General features: G+C 48.7%; 1 protein-coding gene across 2 annotated transcripts in view; it reads left to right on the plus strand.

The window, feature by feature from the left end:
- The first annotated feature begins 5,319 nt into the window (after positions 1-5,319).
- Positions 5,320-21,313, plus strand: part of NSG2 (neuronal vesicle trafficking associated 2) — a 68,283-nt gene continuing 52,289 nt past the window's right edge. Inside the window, exons 1-2 of one of the 2 annotated variants that reach the window (XM_084761371.1) lie at positions 5,320-5,512; positions 6,424-6,573. In XM_084761371.1, the coding sequence (XP_084617497.1) occupies positions 6,445-6,573 (129 nt within the window). In that variant the 5' untranslated portion in view covers positions 5,320-5,512; positions 6,424-6,444. The remainder of the gene's footprint in view (positions 5,513-6,423; positions 6,574-21,313) is intronic. The other variant, XM_084761370.1, reaches the window with a different exon arrangement.

Here is a 21,313-nt window from a genome sequence, read left to right on the forward strand (position 1 = left end):
ATTTAAATTTTATTTTATTTATGTGTGTGTGCAGGTACCTGTGTGAGTTGGTGTGCACTGTACATGTAGGTGCTGCTGAAGGGACTGACGATCACCTGATATGAATATAGAAACTGAGCCTAGGTCATCTGCAAGAGAATAGTACTCTTAACTGCTGGGATCTCTCCCTCCCCTGAATGTTAATTTTTATCAAATTACTTTTCTCAGTCGGATGTATTTCTAGCATAAAGCCCACTTACTTATTCATGATATAGTGTTAATTTTTCCCACGGCTAAATTGAATTTTTCTAGAATTTTGTTGAAGATTTAGCACCTACATTTTGGGCTTTATTGTCCAGTGACATTCTTATATTATACTGTCTTTCTCTGGTTTGATATCGTGGTATCACTGGCCAGATAAGACAAGTCAAAAATGCATGTGTGGTGTGTGTGTGTGTGTGTGTGTGTGTGTGTGTGTGTGTGTGTGTGTGTGTGTGTGTGATGTGTAACGTATGGTGGTATGGGGGGCAGAGTGGTCACACTTTCCCATGACATCTCCTAGGTGGTTCATCTGTGTCAAGATGAAGTTTAATTTATACTCCTCAACCTCTGGGAAATTAGGAATTCCTGGATTGACAGGTACTACTGTGCTAGCATGAACTGGCTTGGGGCAGGCACTTTTAGTTTTCCAGTAACTGGCAGTTTCCTGCCTTCCGCTGGGGCCTATTTGCCAATATCCAGAGGCAATTTTTTTTGGACAACACAACTTGGAGGAAGATACTACTGGCATCTAATAGGTAAATGCAGGGATATTGTTAGCAAATACACAAGACAGCCTCTCCTTCTCCAATCCAATACATTAGTGGTCTTAAAGTGAACCCTGTACCACATCATTGCTGACTCTGTTTGCCTCACTCACTCACTCACTCACTCCAAATGTACTGATGTCTGCAGTTGTAACTGAGCCCCTTTCTCTTAAAGTGTAGAAAGGAGCTTTATTTTCCGGTCATACAGATTTAAGCTTGTTGCGCCTTCTTTATGAGTCACCTGCTCTCTCTCGTCATTTTCTTTTCCCAGGGTCTTCTGCATCTGGCACTAGTGCAGCTACTTCAGGCTTCTGTTGGATCACATATTTGCTCCTTTCCTCATGGGCGCATCTAAAAGGAAGAAGGCTTGACTTTGGCTCATGGGTCTGGAGTTGCAGTCCTTCCGGGCAAGGAGGGAAGCCCGTCTGTGGGGTCAGCTGCTGTCACATAGTGGACAGCTGTGGGAAGCAGAGAGAGGGGTTGGCCCCCATAGCTGGCTTTCTCTCCCACTTTGACTCATTCTGAGACTATGGCTTATGGGGACCCCCCCCCCTATTTCCAATGAGGGTCTTCTTCAGGCAGTTAGTTTTCTCTGGAGGACCCCCCCCATGAACACACCCAGAGGTGTACCCTCACTGGGCTTCCCAACCCAACCACATTGATGGTAGGCAAGAACTGTCACACACGGCATCTTCACATTGCATCTGTCTTTGTAAAACCCTTTTTCTTTTCTCTTTTCCATTGTTAAATGATCTTTTATTGAACTGTTTCCTTTTGTAGTTTTGTGAGGCTTTTGTTTGTTTGTCTTGTTGTGGTTGTTTTGTTTGGTTTTTGCTTTTGTTGTGATTGTTTTTTGAGACACGGTTTTTCTATGTATTCTTGGCTGTCCTTGGACTCTATAGACCTAGCTCTGTCCTCTAGAATGCATAGCAGCACTGCTCAGCACCGCTGCAGGCTGCAGAGGGAATCCCAGGGCAGCTTACAGGCATGCAGAGGGTTCTTCTGCAGCCGAGACCAGCAGTGTCCCTCAGGCAACCTCACAGATCTTCACAGCAAGCATGCTGCCGCACTCTGCACTTTTTTGTTTGTTTGTTTGTTTGTTTGTTTGTTTCTCTTGAGTCTGGATAGTCCCTTGAAGGCTTCGAGAATCAGGGTCAAGGTGGGAATGTGCTCGGCTCTGAATGGTTGCTGGCGTCCAGGGCCTTCCTAACGAACTGTTTCCTTAGCATTTGGCACAGTCAGTCTCGCCCAGCATTTGTTTTGTTTGGAAACACCCAGGAAGTTGACCTTAGGCCTCAGACAGACAGACTTTCCTTATCTCATCTTAGGTCTGTACTGTGATCTTGCTGAGATCACACCCAAATGACCTGGAGGACGTGGCTGGTTCCGGCTAACCCTGTGTGGTACCTCCTGGGTATGTGTCTGTGTTTGGGCTATAGTTTGGGGTTTGTCTGTTTGTTTGGGACAAATAGGATTTAAATGATTTGTTTATTTCTTCACTTTACATCCTGATCAAAGTCCCCCTCCTCTCCTCACAGTCCCCCCCCCACGCACCCATCCCCCAATTCTCCCTCCTCTTCCTCAGAGCAGGGGGAGGTCCCCCATAGGTACCAAGCCACCCAGGCGCATTAAGTCATTGCAGAACTAGGAGCATCCTCTCCCCACCAAGGACCTTCAAACAAGGCAGCCCAGTTAGAGGAGTGGGGTCCAAAGGCAGGCATCAGAGTCAGAGAGGGCTGGACAATGTTTTTTATTGCTAGGACTCAGTTCATTGATATTTTCCCTCCATTTTTGACAAATCTACGTTTGATTAGTTTATGGCATTTACATTTAAAATGAGTATTGGTGTGTTTAGATATAAGTATACTATTTCATTACTTTACTCTGTTCTCTCGACTTTTTGTTTCTATTTTTCTGACTCTTTTTGTTTACTTGAACTTTGCTTTGTTCTACTTTAATTTTTATTGCGTTTAAAACATTTTATTGATTCTTTGTGAATTTCACATGGTGCACTGCAATCTCATTCATTTCCCCATCCCTTCATATCTGCCCTCCACCCTTGCAACCTCCTTCCCAACAGACGACAACAACAACAACAACAACAACAACAAAACAAAAATCTCGTCGTGGAGGTTGAGTGTGTCACACAGTACACCCTTTTGTCCACACATCTTTACTTGCAAATGTTCGTTGCAATGAGTCGTTGGTCTGGTCAGAAGCCTCTGGCTTCTGCTACACTATCAGTACTGGTTCCTCACTGGGGCTTCTCTGGGATATCCTGCTGTTGTCCTCTGTCATGGAGATCCTGCAGCTTTGGATCTGCAGGACCAGCTCCTTCACATGCTCCAGCAAATCACAGATGGAGTGGATGTTGGGGTAGGCCAAATCACAGCCTTGGGTCTGGGCCTGAGTGGTAGCTGAGCTGGTCAGCCTGCCAGCTCTCCTGCATCCACACCACCAGGGTGAGCTCTCCAGCACTGGACCAGATAGCTCACTCAGTGCTGGCTCTGGCAAGGGGCAGGACCAGCTCTCCTACACCCACACCACCAGGGTGAGTTCTCCACCACTGGACCGGTTAGCTCACTCAGTGCTGCAGCTGTCAAGGGGCAATGCTGGCTATCCTACTCTCATGCCCCTGGGGCCAGCTCACCTACTGACCACAGATGGCAAAGGAAGAGATGGGGGCAGTGCATCTCTTCCTTGCATTTTGATCATCATTGTCTTCTTCTTCTTCTTCTTCTTCTTCTTCTTCTTCTTCTTCTTCTTCTTCTCTGCCCCCCCTCTCTTCACATACACACACACACACACACACACACACACACACACACACACACCACATCTTTGTATTCTTTTGGCTGTCCTAAGATTACAACAGATATACTTAAATTTCCACAGATTACTTGGACACAAAGCTTTTCCACATCAAGTGGTCTGTGCAATCACAGACACCATCTTGTTTTCTTTCCTCCACACTCTGGTCTATAGTTGTCTTACATGTCACGTACATTGCAAACCTCACCAAACAATATTTATTTTACCCTCAGTTTTTTAAATATCAGAATGACGCTGTTTCATTTGGAACCCCTCCACCTCATTCTCCAACAAAGAAAGGATCCTACATGCCAGTCTAGGCATGGATGTCTGTCCTTGCAGCTTAGCTTTTAACCTCACACACCCCCAAGCCTGCATGTCTCCTTGCCTCCAGACAAGCCCTTTTCTGGACCTTACTAAGCTCTAGGGGCCTCTGGCTTGAAAAGTGTGTTGGAATGTTTTTTTCCTTGTCAATCAGTCATGAACTACCAAGGGGAATTCTTTGTCTTGTGGGGCAGCAGCTAAACATATTCATAAACAAACATGGTTGTTGACTATCTTGTGCTGACCTTGTGCTGTGCTTAAACATGGCAGCCACTTAGGGCTTTGAGAAGGAGGGGAAGGAAGACCAATATTTCTTAGAATACTTTCCTCTCATATCTGGGAGACAGCCTTCATGGCCTCAGAAATCTCTTTATACACACACATTTCATTCCTAAACAGCACAGATGGCACATACTCTTCCATGCCTTTTAATATGCGAACACTAACGAGGGTGACTTTTCGCACACAGGACAAGATACTTTTTTAATTTAAAGTGATGAGGGTGGTGCTCAGTACCAGGACAGATGGGTCATGAAACACTCGAAGGGCACAGCAGCTGGCGATGAGCAGTGATTTGAGCCACAGTTGGGCAAAGACACTGGCAATGGACTTGAGTCATTCTGCAACGGAAGTGTTGCTCCTCTCCACCAAAGGCAGGGCAGCAGAGGCTCAGAGCATGGCTGCAAACCGTGCAAGATCCACACAGCCAGGTTGGCAGGGCTGACACGGTCTCTTCGCTCCTTCTCACTCTGGGCATCTGACTTGAGGGGGGGGGGGATCACTTAACGTCTTGTCCCAGATGTGGACTCTGGGGACAGAGAGTTGGGATTCAGATCCCTGTTCTGGTCCTTTCCAGTTCGGTGACCTTAGCTGACCTGGACGGTCCTGGGGCAGTTGGGAGCGAAACAGCTCAAGGCTCTGCAGTGCTTCAGACTCTCTGCTTTTCGGGCGGGTGTGTCCACACTGCATGCAATACCCGTTTCCTAGTCACTGTTAGGAACCATATTTTATAAAAGAAGGCAGTAGCTTGAAAGAGACGGGAAAGTGTTGCTGCATGGGAAATGGAAAATATCCACCAGTTTGCTTTCTCTTCTAACCCTAGAGCAGGTGTTTTGAGCCATTCTGCTTTATAATGTTGGGGAAGCTTTAGTAAGAGGTTGAGTCCTTTCCCTTAAAAAGAAAACATAGTGCCTGTTTTTCTGGTTTCCCCCAAAGACTCAAGAATTGCATTTTACATAACTGTATAATTTTTAAAAGCCAGTTTATTGGTTTTTGGAATAACCAAAATCCCTTCGACTATTTTTTGTCCTATGCGGGGCCTGTGGCCATGCATGAGAAACAGCAGGTGGTGCCAGATGACAGGTGGTGTGGGAGCCGTCCCCGGTGGGAGGCGCGAGCAGGCGAGCAGGCTGGCAGCTGCCGAGATCTTCTCTGCGCGCGCCGGCGCCTTGCTCTCAGAAGCTCGGCATCCAGGCACGCGAGGGCTGCTTTTTCAGCATCACGCTCTCCAGGCTGAGGAGGGAGGACTCCCGGTCGTCCTCCTCCTCTACATATTGGCTTGACTCTGCTCTGACCCCCGCCAGTGCTGCACAGTAAGTAGGCATTTGTTTTTGTTGTAACCACTCCCCAGCATGCTCGCTCCCAGCCCTTACCACCCTGTCATCCCCACCACAGCCCGTACGGTCTAATTATGTCCCACCAGCAGGATTGACAGGAGAAATTCAGTTGTGCTGCGCTTTTGAGGGTGGGGGTGAAAGCAGTCCTTGGCTTCAGAGGGAGCTGGAGAGAAATAAATGCGATTTGTTTATTTAGTTGGCGCTCTTGCAATATGGGGGCTGCTAACTTTCCATGGGGGGGTGGGGGGAAGCCCTTGGCTATTGAGGAAATGGAGGTATTTCATGGCTGAATGACAGCATCAGGTTCAAGCCAGCCTCTTTCTGATTTAGAAACCTGGATTGCATGTACAATCTACATATTATGTAAAAAAGGGTACTGTGGGAGATACTGGTGTATTTAATTGTGTTTTAGAGATTGTCGAAGAAAAGGCAAAATAGCAATGTGGGTGGTGAGGTGAAATGCATCCTACTGCAGGGGGCCCAGAATAATGGAGTTTCCTTTTGTGCTAAGAACAAGCCTGCCAGTGGGGCCTGAGGGTTGTATTAGCCGTGCTGTCTTGGTATTTTTTAAGCATATATATATATATATATATATATATATATATATATATATATATATATATATTATTTTTTTTTTTTTTTTTTTTTAATGAAAGTCAGATTTTTTTAACTGCTCTCTAATTTGTGTGTTGGTGACCTCGGTGGTCAGTTAGTGCATTCTGATGACCGATGAAGTTTCTCTGACAATGGGAAGCCTGTCAGAAAATCTAGTGGGAGATCGATGGCTATGGCCAGACTGAACGCAGCTGGAGTTCCGCTGTGCTGTTGGGGACCCCTGTCAGCTCCTCACAATCCTATTCCAACCAGAATCCCGCTGCTCGCCTTAGGTCTGGAAAAAAAGCCGAAGTATGGTGAAGCCGAACAGCAACCCCGGAGAGAAAGGGGCCAAGCCGCCTTCCGTGGAGGATGGCTTCCAGACCGTTCCCCTCATCACGCCCTTGGAGGTTAACCATTTACAGCTGTCTGCTCCTGAGAAGGTAATAGGTGATCTTCCGTCCCTCATCCCCCAGGTTACCCAAGCCCAGGAACCCAAGCAGCAAAAAATTCCCCCCCCCTCAAACCCTTCTGTTCACCCAACCACCAAATAGGCTGTCTTCCTTGGAAAAATATTCTATCCAGAGATGAGATATTTCTTATGGTAGTGCAGACTTAACGATGTTTGCCCGTATCTACATATACAGGCAAGCAAATTAATGATTTCTTGTTAAGATTTTACCATGGCAGATGAAGACACACAAGCCACTAGAAGGTAATGAAGGAAAAAAAAAAAGCCTGCCTTGATTTTTTTTTCTTGAGGTGTTTAGGAAATTGATTGGCATAGATGCGAAGCGGTTCTCAGTTTACCTGCTATTACCTCTATTAGCACATGGTTACAAAAGCCTTCTTCAGAGGAACCAGAGCATCCTGGTAAATGCTGGATGCATCACAAAGGATGGGGAGGGACCCGGAATAGGAGTGGGGGGGGGGTGTGGAGCAGGATAGACCAGCTGCTGAGGAGAATATCCAAACTGGAGTTTTGAAGGTGAGTAAAAAGCTTTGCCGGTTTGAGAAGGGGAAAGGGGGTGCTTAAGGCAGTGGTTGAAAGCGGTGAGGCAGAGTGTGGGATGCTCCTGGGGATGCGGTGGCTGCAGGAGAGTGTCTGGAGAGATGAAGTTGGAGAGCGGCCTCTGGTTGATGGCACCTCCGGACGCAAAGAGTGGAGATGGCAGAGGGGTTGGTCCCACAGACGCAGGTAGGAGAGAGTAAGGTCTGCCGGGGAGGGCGGCGGCTTTAGGAAGTCTGCAGGTAAAGGGTCCGGTCCCCAAGGCTGGAGGCCGAACGATGGATCATTTCATCTGTTCGATTTTTTTCCCATTGGCATCTCCAGGAGGGCATTGTGTGTCTTAACCACTTGGCTCCATCCAATCAACGAAGAGGGAACTAAATCGAGATAAGGTGCCGTCTGATTGGCTGGGGCTGAGTCATTTGTTTTGAAAGCGCAGAGGCTTTTGATAGAAGAATGTGTCAAGGTGGGCGGTAGAAACAGAGTTGCTGAGCTGTCCCGAGAAACTAATAAAGCCTTGAAAATGAGCTTTGAGCACGCCACTGCTGCTAAGGAAATGTGAAGGGGTGCTGTTGAGAACTCTCCCGGGCACGTCAGACACGCTCAGTTGCTTTTCTTTTCTTTTCTTTTCTTTTCTTTTCTTTTCTTTTCTTTCTTTTTACTTCATATGCGAAAACACCAAGAGATTTAGAAACCCCTGTTATTGAGGTCACCCAAGCCCACGCAGAGCAATGCTGTCAGAATCTCTGGCATGAGATCCAGCCATCAACATAAATGCGGTCTCCCCAAATGACGCCCCCATGTGTGGCCAAAGTTGAGCAACTCTGCTTCAGACCTGTAGCCTACCTGGGAGCCTGCGATTACAAACTCACATTGTAAGCCAAATTTGGGGGTGGTCCAAATGCAGGGGAAGACTCAGAGGAAATGTCCAGACCTGAACCTGGGCCGTGAAGAAGACACCTTGTCATGCGGTCCATCTGAGAGGTGTGTGATGGGAAGGGACAGTGGGGAGGCCACCTCCCTGCCCCTTTCCACGTCATTAGAGGCTACCTAGAGAGTAGCACGCCCTCTCTCCCTTTGCTTTCCTAACTCCCTCTGAGAGTCTGCTTCTCTTACTGAGCAGCCAGCCCAGATGGACCAGGAAGTCATCCCAAAGCCAAAATTATCAGCTCTCTCATAGCTAATGCCCCAAAGCTGCAGTGAGTCCCTGCAGACTCTCGCAGCACACTCCCTGGGGTGCTCCCACAGACTTTGTCCTGAGGGGGGGTGTTGGTTTTCCCACCTGTGCAGCAAAGAAGCTCGTAGTCAGGTTGTCTGAACAAAATCAGATGTGGCTTCAGAGTAATTAACACGTCCAAGGGCTTTTTAAAATGCCAAGTGCATGCAGGGTCATGCTTGTGCACGGGCATACTTGCACGCTCACTCGCGCAAGCGCGCGCGCACACACACACACACACACCAAAAAGAATGAAAGAAAACACTTTGATGGCCTAACGAGAAGGACAAACATCTTAGTCTATTTTCTTTCTTTTTTCTAAATATTTAAAATTATCCCTTGAGAATTTCATGTATTATGAAATGTATTTTGGCCATATATACCCCTTCTAACTCCTGCTAGGCCAAACTTCAGTCCTCTTTTTCTTTTTTAAAATAGCCCACAGGGTCCAAATTCACATAGCTGTAAAATCATCCACCTCAGACACAGGGAATCCTAGTGGCCATACTGACAAAGAAAAAATTACTTCCTTGCCTAGCAGCTGCCCACTGCCAATACCACTCAGCTGTGGGCGGGGCTTTGTGGGCCCCTCCTTCATCCATGCCAGATTCTTGCTTATTCCTGTTGTTAAACAGAAACCTGGGGCTGGATGCTTTGTAACGAAAAGAACTGAGACTGGAGGTCCAGAATGCACAGTGCCAGCCGCGGCTGGGTCAAGAACATGGCAGGGGCATCATGCTGGGAGCATGTGGAAGAGGGAGAGCCCAATCATATGGTGAGACAGAAAGCAAGAGACTTACTTGGCTTTCTGAGGAATTAGCTGGACACCCAGCAGAACCACATTCATTCCTTCTGAGGGCACTGCCCGCCGCCCCCGCCCCCCCCCCCCCGCCATGGCCTCACTATCTTTCATTAGACGCTGCCTCTTAAGAGTTCCATACCTCTCAGCAGATCCTGAAGACCCAGTTCCAATGCATGGTCCTTTGGGAGACACTCAGACTCTATCCAAGCCATGGTAGTGAGCCTTCAACTCCACTCTAGATGGGGCCCTGGGGTGGTTCCCGGAAGATAACATCATGGCCTTCGGTGTTCTGTCCCTGACCAGTGCCGCACAGGTTGGTGGCTGCCTCAGGAGACGGTGGCCTGGCCTCATAGTTCTGTCATCTGTAGCTCTTGCATTCTACCCAAGGCTCTACACTGCTCCTAAGACATTTTCTCAGAGTAGGTAACCTATCTCTTCCCCATGGACATCACCCTCAATCTCTTACCTTCACATCCCAGGTCTCTTGTTATATAATTTTCCTTTCTTGAATTCCTACTTTGTTCCCCGGAAACCACCCCTCCATGAACAGCAACTCCGTAGAGAGGTTACTCTGCCTCCTGTGTAGACATTTGGCAGTGTCTGAAGACATCTTTGCCATCTATAGCTGGAAGGGTGACTCTGCTGGTGTCTAGTGACAGAGGCCAGGAATGCTGCCCTATGCACTGTAGTGCCCCTGATTCCTCCCATCTGCCCTCCAAATGAACTATTTCACCACAAATGCCGACTGAGCACACACAGAAATCAAGGCTCGGGTCCACGGAGGGACATATCTAGACATCGCAGACAAGGAACAGAGCCCCGGGCTTGGAAGCCTAGTATACCTGGCACCCCAGCATTCCCCTACAGTGTCCATGCTTTCCAAGGAACGGCTCTACTTGTCCCTCAGCATGTCCTTGTTAGCTGTGCTGGTTTGATGGGACAATATTCATCTTCCAGGTTCCAACAGGAGGACCATCAGACACCTTCCCTGACTACCATCAAGTACAGCTATGGTTATAACAATCCTACTGGAAGGTGCCCACTCACCCACTCACCCACCCAGAAAAATCCTGTGCTCGGTTAAGTATACACAGCTTTGAAAAGACAGGGCAGGTTGGTGGAGATGCTAGGAGATGGGCAGATTCAGGAGGCAAGGACTAGGAGGTGAGCAAGTTGGTGAGGCTAGGAGATGGGGAAACTTAGGAGGAGAGGATGAGGAGGCAAGCGTCAAGTGGACCCGTTTAAGAAGGAGGGGACTCAGTTCAGGAAGACTATGGAATATAGAGCCCCATTCTGTGAAGTTGATGCTGGAGGCTGTGGGCCACTTTAAGGACAATGGACAGGCTCAGCCTCATGATGGCTCCTAGGACATCTCCTCTTCACTTCCATTCCTTCTTCTAGGGAACACTGGACCAGTTACCGCCAGTAGAGGTGGCCAGGTTCCCTCCAGGTACAGGGAGAAGAGAGAAAGAGCAGAGGAGGAGCCTGACTAGAAGTCACGGCCGTGGTACGAAGCAACGGTGCTGTCGGGACCGGCACCGTGAGAATAGTAGCTAGGTGGATTCTCGCCAAGACCTGGTGCCAAGGTGGCTTCAGGAGGATTTACTTTGTCTTGTTTCCATTTGTCCACTTGGCCTGAGGTCACTGGCTCTGTGTGAACAGCCTTAGTCCTGCCACACAGCAGGAAGGAGAAAATTTGTAATAAGATGCTCTCTACTGTGTTTTGAAAAATGGATTTCATTTCTTCACCAGATGCGTGGGGAAATAGACTCAAAACCAAGCAGGCAAGTGTCTTCCAGGTTGTGGGAGAGGTCTCCTGAAAAGTTGGCATGGTGTTTGAATAAGAATGGCCCCCATAGGCTCATATATTTGAACAGTTGGCACCCAGTTGATGAAACTGTTTGGGAAGGATTAGGAGGTGTGGCCTTGTTGGAGGCAGAGTGTCATGGGGGCGGGGCTTTGAGGCTTCAAAAGCCTAAGCCCTTCCCTGGTAGCTCACTTTCTGCTTCCCACTTATGGGTGAAGATTAAGCTCTTAGCTACTGTTCCAGCACCATGCCTGCCTACCTACTCACACACTCCCCAACATGAAAATCATGGACTCACCCTCTGAAATTGTAAGCCCCAATTAATTCTCTCTTCCATCAGTTGCCTTGGTCATGGTGTCTCTTCACAGTGATAGAAAAGTAACTAAGACAGTTGGGACATCCAATTCTACTTCTGGGGCCTTCTCACTACAAAGAAACAGGTGCTCTGGATACTTCTGTGGGGTTTCTACCCGTGACTCCCACTTGGCAAATGCAGAAGTGAGTTAAGGGAATAGCCTTACTGTCTCAGTACTCACCCAAAGAAAACTGCCGCTGAACTCTGCACGTAGGTATCCTGGAGAGGCCAGCAGGTGCATGGCAGGGCTGCAGAAAGCAGGCCACACACGCCCACCTCAGCAAAGCCCCTGGCCAATCACCTGCTTGCTGAGCCCTTTAACATGCTCCTAATTGTTAAGTCTTCATGAATCTTGGGGATGGACGGCTCACCTACATTTAGGAGGAGCGGAATGGAGAGATTCTGAGATCAATTATTGATGTCTGAAGTGCTTCAGAGTCGTGAGAGTATGAAACTCATGGCAGAGCAATGCATTTTATAATCCTAGGGAGCTGGGGTCAGACCTTTGCCAAGCTGCTTATCTGCTCAGAGGCTTCAGGCAGGTTGTTCCGCCTCTCCAGGCTTTGTGCTGTTAGAACCGGAAGGTGGGCTTAGTAGCCACCTAACAGGAAATGTGGAAAATGTCTAATGGGCCTCACTCGGGCATGACACAGAGAGAGCTCAATGAGCCAGTCCCCTTCCTTTCCCTGACACTTGGAATGTGTCACCCAACGTGGTGTGTTGTAGAAGAAAACTGTAAAAGAGGAACACGTGAGAGTGACAAACTTCTAGAGTGAGGGCCAGACGCACACAGGGCAGAGCTGGAAGGCCCCTGCGCAGCAGGCAGATCACCTGTCGTGAGGCTGTGTGCCTTGGCCCCCTACCTTCCTACCTTCCTTCCCTCCTTGAGCCATGGGCTTTGAGAAATGTCAGTCTCTCTCCTGGGAGCAGCTCCACCCGCACCCACAGGACAGCCTACCCAGGCCTGCTCTACAGAGAGGCTCCCCAGAGACAGCTGAGCTTCCCCACACACAAAAAAAAATAATTGATAATGCTTATGTTGGTAGTTTGGGGGGAAACATAATTTCAATGTGTGCTTTTTTGAATGTTAAATTGAGTGTTTTTATTTTGTCTTTTCATTCTTCTTGAGTTAGCAGATCGCGGGAAGGGTCTCCCCCATGACACCTTCATATGTACGTGTCATATTCTGTCCTTCCCTTACCGTGCTCCCCCTACAGGCTCCCTCCTGTGCTAACTCCCTGCCTCCCTCTATAGCCCGTCTCTTCTGCTTTTTTACGTTTTAATCTTATGTGTGTGCTTCCTTTGCCTGCATGTATTTCTGGTGCACCATGGTGTGCCTGGTGCCCATGGAGACCAGAGAAGGGTGCTGGAGACAGTTGTGAGGTGGCACCATGCCGGTGCTGAGAACCAAACCCAGGTCCTCTGAAGAGCAGCCCGTGCTTCTAAACACGGAACCGCCTCTCCAGCTCCCCACCCCTCTGCCTCCAGGTCACATATAATTCTCTAGCTCCCCCACCCCGTTCCTGTCAGAGTTCTTCCTCCGGCTCCTCGCACATCCTTGTTGGCTGCATAACTTAATGCAGCCCTCCAGCAGTCATCTGACATTGTTATAAAAGTAAACTGGATGTGTCACCTGACTTTTTGCTTCTTCTCAGTAGGAATGTATCCTACAGGCATTTTTTTTCCCCCAGCTATACAAAATGCCCTATAGATACTACCAAAAAGTGGTGCGGATTTAGACTACTGAGGACAAAGGGCTTTTTAAGTGAACACTGATGTAAAATGGGAAACTCTGAGCAGCTATTGTGAGGATGAGGCAGAGATGTTCAAGGGGAAAGAGGCGATGACCTGTGGGCTCACATATAAAAACAATGTAAGTTCTAAGTTTCTCTTTTTTGTGTTTTATTGGTACTCGAAAAGCGAATGTATTTCTGGGGCAAAAAAAAATGTGATTTTTTAAAAATTATATGTGTGGGCGTGCACACATGAGTGCCATGTTCTCCAAGGCCGGAACAAGACATTGGCTCCCCTGGAGCTGGAGTTACAGACATCATGAGCCACCTAGTGTGGGTGCTGGAGAGCAAACACTGGTCCTCTAAGAGCAGTAGGTGCTCTTAAGGCCCCGAAGTATGATGTTTTGATACGCTTATCCATCATATAATAAGATACACTCGATGAAATATTACTTAGCCATAAGAGATGAAAACCTTCCCCCTGGATGATCTTGGAGGACAGACAGCAAGTGTGCGCTTTGATCACTAAATGCTTAAGACATGAGAGTGGGGTGTTGGGGGTCACTTGAAGACTTAAGTCTGTAATCTTTAGTTTTGTTACCATGAACACATACCAACACTTCTGTTTTAAAAAGTCACTTCCGTTTCACCAAAGGTGAAGGCGCGTGGGTGAGCTGATACGATTTGCTCTTCCCCTCGGGTGAGTCCCTGTGGCGGGTTGTTGAGCTGAGCGCTAAGGCGCTGTATGGAAGCGGCGCTGGCCACATTTGATTTTTTTTTTTTCACACTTGATTTATATGTTGTCTCTAAGAAAGCAAAGGCCTGGCAAAGAAAAGAGCCCTGGAAAGCACCCAGAGCTGTGTGGCAGCTTCATATTAGCATTCGGGTTTGACTCATCTTTCTGTGTGCTGTGAGCCAAAAGCCTCCCTTCTCTCGACGCCGATATCCCAGTGTAAAATTGATGGCGCTGAGTAGGCTGCCACTAGATCTCTGGGCACAGGCAACTGGTCCAACTTTCAGGATCTCTGGGGAAGATCTAATCTAGCTGGAAAGTGTGAAATGAGGAGCTGAGACAGCAAACAGGGAGAACTCCTCCCCCATCAGGACCAGAGGCCCCTTCCTTTGTCCTCCGCTCTGGCAGTTTGTGGGGCCCTGCGGCATCCACTGTCCTCAGGACCAGAATGTGTGAGGTGGCACATGACTTGATTCAGCACCACCTCCTGGCGACTAGTGAGGATTGTGGTCTCAGTCTTCTCTGGGCCTCAATGTATTCCATCAAGTGCAGATGCTCACCTACACCAGCGTTCATGGGAAAGCCGAGGCTCAGCACCAGAGGCGTTAGTGAAACGCAGAGCGCCTAGTGTAGTGCCGCCCCAAAAAGGTGGTGATTGACAGGAAAGAGCATGATGGCGCTGTTTGCTCATTGGCTCAGCCAGGTCATGGATTTGCGTGAAAATTCCTAAATTGGAGCATAGGAAGACTAGCAGTGACTTTATTGGGGAACCTCAAGGAGCGTAAAGAAAGATGAAAATTAAAACAGCTGCAGCACAGTGGTGGCGCACACTCAGCACTTGGGAGTCAGAAGCAGGTGGGTCTCAGAAGTCGAGGCCAGCCTGCTCTACACAGGGAACCCTGTCTTGACAAACACACAAGCAAGTAAGCAAGCTAATGAATGCAAAAAGAGAGAAAAGAAGGGAGGGAGGGAGGGAGGGAGGGAGGGAGGGAGGAAAAACAAAAGCAGCCCTCCTTGGTGGTGTCACTACCTGATTTGCCCGCATCCCCTCACCCTGTTGCAGGGATGAACCGTGTCTACAGCGAAGGTCTATTTTTGGCTTATGTGTGCCGGACTCAAAAACAAACTCGCTCCTTGTCAGCACTTATGCACTTTCGTTTATTGTTCGTGCCAATTCTGGGGCTCACCATGTGGGAACCTCTTCATTATTGATAATCCAGGGGAGTAGTGTTTTAAATTTTTATGATCTGCACTTTGAGCCATCTGAACCGCCATACAGGGTCTGGCCTTGCCGGTGACGTGGTGGAGCAGAGAGATAGAAGCAGGTGGGGGAGGGGGGGGACAGGGCATCATCCTTTGAGAATGAATAATTTACCCCACTTTCTCAATGTCAGTTATATTAAATTGTATTCCTCACATTAGCAACTTGAAAGGACAGTGGGGGACCAGTGTGTAAATAGGAGGGGTAAAAAGTGACTTTCCTCACACCCACAATATTTGAAAACCTGGGGCCTCAATTTTTAAATGTCTATAAATCCTACTTTTAATAATTAAAAAACTAGAAAGGATTTTTATTTTCATTCCTCTCCACCACCCCCTTTCACCCCATTTCTTTCACAAATCAACTCAAGGCTTTCAGGGCTCTGTCTTGCTCTGTTTTTTTTTTAAAGGGGGGAAGGCATAATCCACAATAGTGCCTTTCTCTGCAAAACCTCTCTCTCTCTCTCTCTCTCTCCCTCTCTCTCTCTCTCTCTCTCTCTCTCTCTCTCTCTTTCTCCCTCCTCTCTCCCCTCTCCCTCCCTCCCCCCTCTGTCTTCCTTCCCCCTCCCCCTGCCCCTGACCCCCACCCACAGGGGACTGTTTCTGCACAGCACAGTGCTCCTCCTGGCAGCAGCCTGAGTCCTGCCCTGCCCCCACCGCAGCTTCCCCGCAGTGGCTCAGCTCCTTGTCCAAGTCTCTCTAGGGTGCTTACAGTGACCTTTTCAGCCTCTGCCTGTCCCTCCAACTTCATCTCCGTCACTCTCCTTGTGGCCCTGTTCTCTGGCCACTCAGAGAAGCCTACCTCTGTCCTTCCAGGTTGTCAGCCTCCTGGATGTCTCCCCAGTGTTTGCTGGTACATGCTCCTCCCTTCATCTAGAAAGATCTTTTCCTTCGGTCTATGGAGGCAGGAACAGAAGCAAAAAACATGTCTAGAGCCAAATTAAAGGAGAGGTAAAGGAGGTGCCAGGAAGTGTGGCTAGATGAACGGGTTAATTTGAGGATGTTTTGGACAGATAGCAGCTAGAACGGGTGGACTGCTGGGATGGATTTGGAAATGGAAGGCAGGAAATGGGTCCTGAGAGAGCCCTTCACTTTATTTGAAATAAGCAACGGTATTGTCTTGGTTAGACTTCCCATTGCTGAGATGAAGCACTGTGACGCAAAGCAGCTTGGGCAGGAGAAGGCTTATAGCACGTTATCCAGGGACTTCACGCAGGGAGCCAAGGCAGGAGCTGACACAGAGGCCATGGATGAGAGCTGACATCTGACCTGCTCTCCAAGGCTTGCACATCCTCTTTTCTTATAGCACTAGGACCACATGCTTCGGGGTGGCACCATGCAGGGTGAGCCTCTTCCGCCCCCCCCCCCCCCCACCTAAGTTCTCTCTTCCCAAATGAGTCTAGCTTGTGTGGAACTGACATAAAATCTAGCCGGCACAGTATGAATAATGTGATTTTTTTTCCAAGCCCGGATTTTATAGGCATGAAAGTGCAGCATAGCTGGGAAAGCTATAGACTCACACTCACACAGACAAGTGCAGCATAGTTGGGAAAGGTGAGTCAGAGGCCTTCAGCTTGAGCGTTGCCATGGTAAATGTGGGCGTGCCCTCACCCCCACCCCCACCCCCAGGGAAGGCATCCAGTCGGCTGAGTGAGTCTCCGTGAAGTGGGAAGAATGAAAGGCGCCCTAGGCATGGTGATGTGAGTGAGCATGCGCAGACTGAGTGGGTCCGAGCATATGCCAGGACTGAGCATGGCCAAGACCTTGCTTTGTAAAATCTCAGAGTCATCCTAGCGCGAGTAGGCCAGAGGCTGAGGCTAAGGAGGGCTGACCAAATGCAGGGGAAGAGAAGCAGGAGCCCAGCCTCTGGGCAGGGAGAAGGGGGACAGCAGGCCTGTGCACTTAATAGGACTGCTTCCAAAATAGACCATCTGGTAGGGCGACATCCGAAGTCAGAAACGCATACAGCCCGTGTAGCCTCCTGCAAGGCCTGGCTTAGCAACAGGGCACTCTGCTGCATGGTTTCTCCACGCTCCAGACGCTGGCTGCAGTTCCAGCCCAGCCGAGAGATCTAGCCTGGAAAAGAGGAAAATGCAAACATCCAAGCTCAGTTTCCATGCCCAGGGGATGCTGGTGGGTCCTAAGAGGAAGCATGGCAAACTGAAGAGCGCCCGGAGCCCAGGATGAAGGCAGCACACTTGTCACTTCCTCCCAGCAGAAAGGCCCAGCTGTCGGAGATGGACTGGGGGGCTCTAAGGCAATCCCCCCCCCCTTGAGTTCATTTTGAAATACTTTCCAGCAGCCTTGGAGAACACGTGCCTTAAAAAAAAGAATATGAGGGGTGCTCACATGCCAGGCAGAGGCACCTGGCTGTCCCTTGGCCTGTGCCTGAAGCTAAAAAAAAAAATTTTTTTTTCTTTAGAAAAATTACCCAGGACACCTGGAGAAGCATCTTGTCAGCATTCAAGATGCTGATGAAAGGGCTTTGGCCCCCGTCGCTGCTCCAACCCAGCTTCTCCGAGTGAGAAATATGCATATTTAAAATAAATATCTTCTACAGTGTTGAGTTAATTACATGTTAGGTCTACACTTATTTGAAGACATTAGTGGAGTCCCACCGTGTCTAAAGAGCCTACTGGGGTCTGATTTCTTGTGTTTAACGTGATATCTGCAGGGCTCACTGTGGACTGTGATGACGCCCTGCAGCGCTCCCATTTTAACAAGCGGCAGGGCACCTATCCGCCCGTTGGCAGATGTTTGGCTTGCCCCTAGTTTGGAGCCACGGTGAAGAGTCTCCTCTGGGCTGTCTTGGTTGCCTCTTCGAGTGGGTCTGTTACGCTTTTTCAGCTGACTTGACGCTGATGCAGGAAACCTTGGCTCAGGTATCCCGCCTCAGCGTTTGCTCAACTCGGGGAAGTCTAAGAAGCCTTGTTTCGGTTTTTGTGGGTTTTCTTGGAATGCATTTGTATCAGATGCAAAACTTTTAGCCTCAAAGAGTAGGAAACCCACACCAAATTGGATTAGAGCCTAAAAGGGGCTTTCCCTCCCCAATAACCCACAGAGTTCAGCACGGGTCCAGCTTTGGACAAGGTGTGGTCCAGGGGATAGGATGCTCTCAGGCCTGTCTCCACTCTCTGGGTGTCTCTTGGCCGCATACTTCTTCATGCAATGCCTTTGTTCTCATCCTGGATATTTTTGGAGTAGCGACAATTGCTCCCTCAGTGCTAGAACTTATGTCCCTGCCTCACCATGCAAGGGAAGATGCCACCTCAGGAGACCAAAGGGCTTCTTCCCACAGACACAGTGCTGCCTCACATCTAACTTATCCAAACCGAGTGACATCTGACATCAAGATAGTGTTCCCTGGTTGGCTGGATCTAACTAGAGACCTCCATGGTCATTAATGGAGGGGAAGATCCCACCAGATCGTAAGTGGGGCCAGGGTAAGCTCCTGACAGGAACTCCAGGGGCCTTTGGACTCAGGGAGTATCTCAGTTAGGGTTCCTATTACGGTGATAAAACACCATGACCAAAAAGCAAGTTGTGGAGGAAAGGGTTTATTCGGCTTACGCTTCCACATTGCTGTTCATCGCCACAGGAAGTCAGGACAGGAACTCATGCTGTGTGCGGGGCTCACCTGTAGGGCAGGAACCTACAGGTGGGAGCTGATGCAGTGGCCGTGGAGGGGGTGTTGCTTACTGCCTTGTGTCACATGGCTTGCTCAGCCTCTCTCTTAGAGAACCCAGGACCATCAGCCCAGGGATGGCACCATCTACAATGGACTGGGCCCTCCCCCACTGATAACTAATTAAGAAAATGTCTTACTGCTGGATCTCATGGACGCCCTTCCTCAACTGAGGCTCCTTCCTCTCTGATGACTCAAGCTTGTGTCAGGCTGACACACAAAACCAGCCAGTACAGAAGAAAAGAGATACTGGAGAAGCAACGTCAAACATGCCAGTCCTTTCGAATGTACACCAAAGGATGAGGAGGGCTTTAAGCTTTGTCAGGAGAGCCGGGAAGGGTGTTTCTAAAGTAGACGGGTAGCAAGAAGAACTCAGAAGCAAATGCCCCTTCTCCTGGCGGGTGAGGAAAAAGACCTAGAATCCGGGCTGATAGCCATGGTGTAGACGGGATAAGACTAAGGCAAGAGGTGAGGAGCAGGTCAGGGCATGTGATGAAGAAGACTGGGTTCCTGCTGCTGCCTTGAGCAAGTGTATTACCTCAGAGTTTGTGTGAGCCAGTCTTAGCAGAGTTAGTTGAGTCTTGTGTTGAGGGTCCGAGTCCAGTGGTAGCTGGCCTGTGTTCCCTTCTATCGCTGGATCCTCGTCCAAGCTCGTTTGAGTTGTTGGATGACTAATGTTCCTTGGGCTCACAGGACTGGCGTTCTCGTTTTCTTGTTGGCTGTCAGTCTTGCCTTGCCTTCCTGTCCTAGATGCATGGCCGTATCACAGCATGTCAGGGTTGCTTGTCAAGGCCAGTAGATGGTCTTTTCCACTTTCTCTAGGGTTTTATGACATTATTCAGTCATGGGAGGGCCTCTGTTGGACAGTCTGTAAAAAGAACACAAAAAGAGAACCCTTACCACATGCCCCAGGCAGAACAGGACAGCTCGCATAGGAAGTTACTGGACACAGGCTGGTATCAGGAGCAGCATGAAGCTCAGTGCTTTGAGCCTGTGGGGCGGCACCGGAAACAGTCCCCTGTGAGGGTAACAGGGAAACAGTCCCCTGTGAGGGTAACAGGGAAACAGTCCCCTGTGGGGGTATTAGGTGCTCTGTTTAGTATGAGATAGGGGAAGTATGTGGACGGCCAGGGTCTCTATCCTCCTGTGAGACCTTGCAGCTCAGTTGAGTTTCCATGTTGTTCTCAGTCCCATAACACTTGGCAATAATTACAATTTATTCTTCAGGTTGTTTCTCCCCCTCCTACTCAGCCCACGAAGTGGGGTGGAGGTCCTTGAACGCCTTGTGAGGTGAGGCGCACAACTTGGTAAAAATATGCTGCTAAAATAATCTGACTCTGGTGAAATGAGACGGTGCAGTAGCCTCAGCAAAGGCCTCCATTTTTCCTTGTGCAAATCCCCAAATCCTATTACAGTTAAGAGTATGTGCAAAGGATTAAGCAGTTGGTTATTAACCATAACTATAAAAATGGCCTAAACGTTTAGCAACTAACTCCAGAGCCAGCTGAACCTTGGGGAAAATGCCAACATCAATAGAGGGCAGTATCTTTGTAGGCTTGGGCAAGTCGGTAACCTTCTACCTACAGATTGCACATTTATAAAACAAAGCAATTCCTATCTTGTATCAGTATTAGAAGGATACGATATAGTGAGTGTAGTGTCTCTGTGTACAAGTCAAAAAATAATAACTTTCATGAAAAAATTAACTGTAGAGCGGGTGAGATGGCTCAGCAGGTCATGGCATCTGCTGACAAAACCAGGCTGCGTCCACAGAACTTACGTGGGTAGAAGGAGAGCGCTGACTGGCGCTAGTTGTCCTCTGACAACCACACAAATATCACTGCAGGTACATGCTTTTCCCAAATAAACATAATTTTTAAAAAAAATTTTAAAGATGAGTTGCAGTGTACATAGACTTTGAAGCACACTACAGCAAAGGAAGAATGTTGCATTCAGGGCCTGGCAAAGCCTTTCCAAACCCGAGTCCACAGCAGCTGCGGCAAACCTGCCCTGGGCCTGTCGACAGCCAATCACAGAGGGAGGAGGGTCTCACGGTGCGCCGTACCCCTCCCTGCTGAACTGTTGGCTACTGATGGGTTCTAGAGACTGGACGGTCAACATCTTCAGTTGTGGATCAGACCCTGAATCCAATCCTGAATCCTGACTCCAACGGCCACACAAAAGGCCCTGGTTAAAATAAGTGGGTGACAAAACAAAAAGACATGACCGTGAGGCGTGGCAGGAGTGGGAGGAAATTCATGCGGGAGGGAGGAGGTCCTAATAAACAGAATATGCTGCGTACATTTGTGAAATCGTCAAAGAACACGCTTAGTCAGGATGAAGGAAAAAAATGAAAGGATGAAGAGTGTTACTCGGCAGTAGAGTGCTTGTTGGGCAGACATTTGGCTCTGATTACACACACACACACACACACACACACACACACACACACTTGTTTACATTGGAAAGTGGAAAATCAGAAAAGAACACAGCACTGCCTGGCAAAGGTCGTCTATAAACCCGGTGAGGTATGACTCCCCTTTAGCAAAGCAGGATATACATTACAGGCAGCAATACCCATAA

The sequence above is a fragment of the Acomys minous genome (genome assembly GCF_964271855.1).
Source record: "Acomys minous genome assembly, chromosome: 16".
Taxonomy (NCBI): domain Eukaryota; kingdom Metazoa; phylum Chordata; class Mammalia; order Rodentia; family Muridae; genus Acomys; species Acomys minous.